The 7900-nt window shown below is 35.6% G+C and overlaps 1 protein-coding gene across 1 annotated transcript; it reads left to right on the forward strand.

Annotated features, from left to right (window-relative positions):
* The first annotated feature begins 4159 nt into the window (after window positions 1–4159).
* Window positions 4160–5367, forward strand: LOC128249534 (acetylcholine receptor subunit beta-type unc-29-like). The gene has a single exon (XM_052973406.1). The coding sequence runs from the start codon at window positions 4222–4224 to the stop codon at window positions 5365–5367; it is 1146 nt and encodes a 381-aa protein (XP_052829366.1). The 5' UTR covers window positions 4160–4221.
* The last annotated feature ends 2533 nt before the right edge of the window (window positions 5368–7900 follow it).

Raw genomic sequence — 7900 nt, forward strand, 5'->3', positions numbered from 1 at the left:
GGGTTCGTTTGTGCATGTGTGTGTATGTGTCTTTTGTGTGTATGCATGTGTGTGTGTGTGTGTGTATGTGTCTTTTGTGTGTATGCATGTGTGTGTGTGTGTGTGCGCGTATGATGTGTGTTCGTGTGTATGTAGATAGGGGGTTTGTGTGTGGAGGTATATGTGCGTTTTTTTCGCGCCTATGCATGTGTATGTGTATGTGTATGTGCGTGTATGTGTGCGTGCATGTGTGCATAGGAAAATGGATATGAAAGTAAACATGAACAGACAAGCACACATACACACACACGCAAATGAAGTTGAATCACACGATCATATATACACACACTTTACTTCACACAAAGACAAATATAGACACACATACATTCACACACATGGAGATACACATACAGACACCGTACATAGTCACAAAAACCCATGCACACAAACATACACACTCAGACATACACACACAAGGAGACAGAGAGAGGTACACACACATACAAATGCAAACACACACACACACACACACACACACACACACACACATACACACACACATAGAAACACACAAACACATGAATATGTAGAATACGTACGTATATGTGTATGCGCATATATAATAACCCAAGCACATGCACGCAAAAGAAAATAAAATAACACAGCTCGGATAACGGACAGAGTAAACAACTATTGAAAAGATTGCAAGGCGGATCGAACATTTTAGAAGAATATATAAGTAGATGAGTGGAAACTTTACCGGTGTGTGTATTAAATTATAAGACACTTAAAGAGAATCACTCTCCCAAGACACAACAGTATGTATGCATGTAATCAGAACAAGGTGTGCATTCAGAAAAGCATGGAGCTATTACAGTAAGCACCTCGTAAGGACTCTGCCAACTGTATAGTGTAAATTGTCCATGTAACTGAAACCCAGAAAACCCGACCGATGAAAATATATATCAGAGATTGTATTACTTCGTTATTAATTAATGGTGATATATCATATATATGCATGCATATACACAGCCTGCGGTGGGTACACTTTTGTCATTTTACAATTTTAATTTCGCGCATGCGTCTCTTTTGTTTTTAGTTATTGTCGCTTACACAGTATAGTAAGGTCAGTTGGGCACCGTCTGTGAGAAAAACTGCACCATGACGCAATTTACTCTGTTAGATATTTTGGAAACGATATGCTGTGCTGCATGACATTCGTGCCAGAAGCACCAATACGAACATTTCAGATTGTTTGGGTGTCAATCTGAGAACAATGCAAATGATTTTGAAAGAGTTGGATGAGACTAAAGGAAATTATAAATGTACAGCAGCTCGGAAAACTCATTCGGCTTGTTCTGATAAGAAAGAACCCCTGAATTTTTTGGTGAGATCCAAGCCATGATTGACAACAATTCCTCTAAGCCCATCGCCAGGGACATGGGAGTGTCTGAGTTTCTTATCAGGCTGGTAGTTCATGAAGACACAAGGTGAAAAAGGGCCAGATTTTATCTCCAGCCATCAAAGACATGAGAAAAGACCGCACTAGGAAACTTCTGAACAAACTCAAGCATCCCCTTCGAACGAACATGCTTTAGTTTTTCTCAGGCGAGAAAAAATTCTGCCATGATCAGATGGTGAACACAGAACAACCATTCACTTGCCGTATCCCAAAATCATGTACGGAGTGTGATAAAAATCAAACATCCAATTAACATCATGCTGCTTGGAGTGATCACCAGCGATGGTGATATTATGCTTCCATTCATCTTCCTATACGGCCTTAGACTCCACACCAAGGCCTACATCAAGTGCTAGGAGGAGTTAATGCTGCCCTTGGTCAAGAGGGTGTTTGCTGGAAGAACTTATGTCTGGCAAAAGATTTCTGTGCTATGCCACACAAGCAGGAGAACCCAGCCATGGCGGTCAGACAATTTCTGCGACCACATCACTAGTTTGCTTATTTTCAAACAGAAAAGGAATCGTTTTTTAAAAGAAAACTGGTGAATTTAAAATCATTTACCTTGTCCCCAGCACCATAAATTCTAAAATTTCGCCCTTTTTTCGAAACGTGTATTCATCGTAATTTTAAAATAAGTATAGTCCGATATTGCAACTTATACAGATGTCTATAATTTTAGATAATTTTCAGATGCAAAGGTGTGTGATTTAAGGCAGATTTAGCTATTATTTCCAGCACATCCCACAACCACCTGGTAGCTTCCTTGATTCTATGCCACTATGGATTTTATTGATGCTTTCCATTTTTTCTTTTAGTAAAGACATTTTATGAAATGATTAATTGGAAGTTTTAACCCGAGTGCGGTCCACTGGTGGTGTTTAAGCAACAACAGCAATAAATTTTCCAATTTAAATATTTAAACCCCACCCTACACCAAGCGTGTGTGCGCGTGTTTGTGTCTGTCTGTCATCGTAAGAGAAATCATATTTTCTAAGAGAAAAGTGTTTTATTAAAATAAGTTATCATATACATAGCTGTTTTAATTACCCTGTCACGCTAATGGAATTCCTGTCACACATGCATACACACACTCTGATACAAATACGTACACACTCTCAGCATAAGGGGTATACATATATAGAGTGAGCTGGAGTCTGGTAAATATATATAGAGAGAGGAATGTTTCAATGAGAAAAGAGAAAAAGGAAAGAATTGGAGAAATAAAGAGAGCGTGGGAAAGAGAGAAAGAGAAATATCAAGATAGATAGATATAGAGAGAGTTGCTGTTAGAAGTTTTAACATTTTTAAATTAAGAGAACATTTTCCAGTTCGGTGTAATGGTGTAATTTTTCACGATGGATTTGTCTGTCTGTTTGTCTGTCTGCGTATCTGTCCACCGCTCTCTCTCTCTCTCTCTCTCTCTCTCTCTCTCTCTCTCTCTCTCTCTCTCTCTCTCTCTCTCTCTCTCTCTCTCTCTCTCTCTCTCTCTCTCTCTCTCTCTCATTCTCTTCATATGACATGCTTTCATCTTGTTTAAAATCTGTAACAGCAACAGAATAGATCTCTCTCTTGCCCTCTCCTCCTCTCTCACTCTGTCTATTTGTCTAACTCTTTCGTTTTTCGCATTTCTGATTTCCCTTCTCATCATACATCAGCAAATATCAAGACAGTTTTATTATCGGAATGAGCAGCAAGTGCAATGATGATTTGTTGATCACCATGCTTTAACTTTCCATTTGATCATTGTCTTTTCCCCGTAAAGCTTTGGGAGATGAGAGAACATGTAATCACAAGTTAAGATATGAACTATACACTCCTAAACACATCTATTGTTCAGTATTCATTCTGTAATATTCAATAGTTACCATATAGATATATTTATAAGTGGAACATTTCGGAGTGTCCATTTGCGTTTAACCTTATGGGAAAACTAACACTTGACGGCTGAAACAACATATTACGTATAACAAAAGAATAAAATTACTTATAGCAATTTATTTAATGTATTTTTAATAATACATAAAATTACTAACAAAATATTTTTTTGATGTATAACTAAGTGGAAATATCTTTTGCAACATATAATTGTAGTTTTCAAACATTAAATGCATATTCGATCTTCAGATCATTTAAAGTATGTGCTTCAAACATATTATATAATGACCCATGGATAAAGAGGAAGGGAGAGAGAGAGAGAGAGAGAGAGAGAGAGAGAGAGAGAGAGAGAGAGAGAGAGAGAGAGAGAGAGAGAGAGAGAGAAAGAGAGAGAGAGAGAAATAAAAAAAACATGAATGACGACAGTGGGGATGAGATAAAAAAATCTGTATTTAAGGGCATTGACGGTCAGAACGAATACTTTCCTACTTCCTATTGCACACCTACACATATCTGCAGACCAACTGCCCCTTTACATAGATCCAAAGACCATCTAAAATGGTACAGACATTTGAAGACCTGATAATGTATGATAACGTTCATGATAAGCAGTGCTGAATTATATGATCTTCGTTTGATTGCATAACATAAACACAGAATCCCATGAAACGCAAGGTAATTGGAACTCTTTTTAGACGTTTGTGTATTAATTTGGACACAAAATACATTGTCAGTACATACGTAATTTACATCATCCCTATTATTAGGATACTTTTAATAAAAAATACTTCCTATATGTTTTAACTATGCAGGAGAAATATATAGAAAGACGCAACACATGCACAGACTTAAATATACTAAGAAAAAAAATTATCAAGCGCAATATTTCCTTTAAATTGATCATCATGAAATTGATAGTTGCCTTAATTCATATTTCAATTGCAAGTGCTTCTTCAGAAAATATACCTCTAAAAACAGTGTTATTCAGCAATTACGATAAAACAAAGAAACCGGCTAATGAGGAAGATGGCTTAGTATATGTAAATGTGTCACTATTCGTAGAGAACATTATTGGATTAGACATCAAGCAAGGTGTACTGGCAAGTAATTTAATACTCGGCATAAACTGGCGCGACACTAATCTCAAGTGGGATAACTCAAAATACGGGAAAAGTCTCATAAATGTTGAATTAGTTAAGATATGGTACCCTAATATTCAAATATGTAATAGCATAACGGGTAAATTTCATATGGATCCGAACATGGCAGTCACTATAAATTCTACCGGGTACATTCACTTGTATATAGACGAAATATTCAAAACTTACTGCAGGATTAACGTTCAGAAATATCCTTTTGATGAGCACGAATGTGATATATTGGTTTGCTTTGCGCATCTGATGCATATGGAGGAAAGAATAGGTGCGTTTGAGTACGATATAGAATCCAAATCCAAATCAAAACAATGGAATTTCAAATTTGAAGAGATTGACACGGGAAAGACGAATATTACAGCAGTGGGCCTTACAGTTCACAGCAAGAGAAAAATTAACAGTGCAACAATAACAAAAATTATACCCCCAATTATGTTAACATTTTTGATCTTTGCTGTCCATCTGCTCCCGGCTGACTCAGGAGAGAAAGTTTCACTTGCAATCACTGTTTTTCTTACAAACATAGTTTTCCTTTCTGAAACTGAAAAAACATTGGGTAATAATTCTGAGGAACCATCTGCATATCTAATATATCTCTTAATTTTGACATTTGTCAGCGGTTGTTCTACTGTCGTGTCAGTAATTATATGTAAAGTGCATGCTCACCAGACTGGATCGAAAAATAACTCAACTCCAGAAATTGCAAACGAAACAAATAGATCAAGAAACAGGGTTGGTGTTTCAGAAATCTCAGATGAACAAAATATGAAGATAAAGGCGAAAACTGCGTATAAAAAACATGTTATAACATCTCAGAAACTAGACAAAATATCTGTGTCAATAATTGTCGTATTTCTCATGCTCTATATCATAATTGCTTTGTCAGATATTAAGTAATAATGACAAAGAAGAAAATCGCCAATAATTTGAGTTGCGAGGTAATGTTTGGAAAGACTAACACATGGTGTCCTGAAATTAAGACAACGAAGTCTCGATCTTTAATAACTGACAATGAATGTGATAAGATATGAAGATTATATATAATTATAGAATATTAATGTGTGTACTTTCTGTTTCGGACTAAAGTCAATTAGATAATGGCTATACAACGAAATACAATCCTAACCCTCCACAAGGACAAAAGTATCGCAGCAATAGCAAACAAGCTTAAAATTAAGAAAATAACAGTCTGGAAAATTGTCAAGAAATTGAAATAGTCTGGTTCCATCACCAGTCGACCTGGACAAAAGTAGTGTCCGGGCGCCTCAGCCTATCAGATGTTCTAGAGAAATGATACGCCGAAATTCTCATTGTTCCGTCAATAAAACTGGCTCTCACAGCAAAAGTAAGACGAACATCGATCTATCGAATGTTGTAGAAAAATCTCAGGACTTACCACTAGATGATCTGTCGTTACGAGCTCATATATTTTTATAAGGCCATGAGATTAGAGATAAGAACACATGCAGACAGGCACTTCCGTGAAGAAACATCTACGAAAATGCTAGACCCGAGAGCTCACAGTGCATATCATGGCAATACAGCGCAACAGAGGCAACCTTAGAATCTCCGAAGACATATATAATTTTTTCATGTATGTAACATTGTCTGACATTTTCATCTTGAAATAAATTGTGTTCAAGAGTTTTGTATCTAACGTCGTAAGGACTACTCAAAAAACATGCTTTCCCAACGAGCGGTACTCCACGTGAGTGAGACCATGTAGGAGACCAAGCTGCATCTTTGCATGGTTCCTAATTCTACTCTTTAAGGTCAGTATGAGCAGCAGGTTCCATGCAGATTTGTCGATAACGAACTTGAACCATTTGATCCGTGTCATTTCCTCAAATACATTTTCCTTTGTGATCAGACAGGACAAGAAACGACAAGGTAAAATATAAGCTTACACACTCCTAAAAACATCAATTGTTCAGTAACCATTGTGTAATCTTCAGTAGTTAGCAACAGACAAAATAATTGTTAACTTTTGTAATATATATATATATATATATATATATATATAACTGGAAAATTCCTGAGTGTCCATCAGAAAAGAATATAATTACCAATTACACGATATGTATTTTATGTATTGTTTATTCATGACAGATAAGCGAAAATATCTATTACGGCAAGTGATTGTAGTTTACAAGTCTTAAATTCATATTCTATGTTTGACACATTTAAGGCTTGTGCTTCAAGTATATTATATATTGGCTTATGCATAGTGAGAAAAGTACAGTCATATGAAAGAAAAAGAAAACGTGTGCGACAGTCTGGGAGAGACTGAAGAACACTTGTTTCAGAACGAATAATTTCATACCTGGTAGTGCACTTCTACATACACATGCAGACCATACACATTATCTCACAGATCCGAAGGCCATGAAGACCATCTAAAATGCTACAGACATTTGAATACCTGATCATATATGATAACATTCCTGATAAGGCATACTGAACTATAAGATATTCTTTTGTTTGCATTACATAAACACAGATAATCCTATGAAACGCAAGGTAATTGGAACTCTTTTAATTTAGACGTTTATTTATCAATTTGGACAGAAAATAGATTGTCAGTACATATGTAACTTATACCATTTCTATTATTAGAATACTTTTAATAAAAAATATTTGTCAAGGTCTTCTATACGCTTCACATATATAGGAGAAATATATAGAAAAATGCAATACATTTGCAAACTTCTAACATGATGCGAAATAACAAAACGGAATATTTCCCTTTAATAAATCATCATGAAATTGATAGTTGCTCTAATGTTTATGTCATGTGGAAGCGCTTCTCCATACGAAAACGGCTTTTTTCCCAACGTATTAAAAAATTATCATAAAACAAAGAGACCTATTGATGACGTTGAGAATATCATATTCATAAATGTGTCACTTAACGTAAAGCGTGTTATTGAATCGGGTATTAACCAAGTACAGCATAAAATGGATGGTCGTTAATCGGAAATGGGAATATTCAGTTTATGGTATAAATCATACGAATGTTTTCTTATATGAAATTCAGTATCCTAACATACAAATATGTAATATTAATATCGTATCGGGGGATTTCAGTTGTTTTGATCTGTTCAAAGTAGTCACTGTCAATGCTGATAGGATCGTTCACTTATATATGGACAAAATATTCAAAACTTTGTGCAGGATTAACGGTAAAAAATATCCTTTCGATGAGTACGAATATGATATAACGTTTTGCTTTGTATGTAGAGGAAAACACCTAAATCAAATCAATGGGATTTCAATTTTTAAGAGAGTGACGGCGAAAAGGAATATATTATAGCAGTTGGTCTTACAGTTCAGGGCAAGAGGAACGTTAGCAGTGTAACAGTAACAAAAATTATACACCCAACAATGTTAACGTTATTGATATTTTCTGTCCATTTATTTCCGCCTGCAT

Source organism: Octopus bimaculoides, chromosome 15, assembly GCF_001194135.2.
Source record: "Octopus bimaculoides isolate UCB-OBI-ISO-001 chromosome 15, ASM119413v2, whole genome shotgun sequence".
Taxonomy (NCBI): Eukaryota; Metazoa; Mollusca; class Cephalopoda; order Octopoda; family Octopodidae; genus Octopus; species Octopus bimaculoides.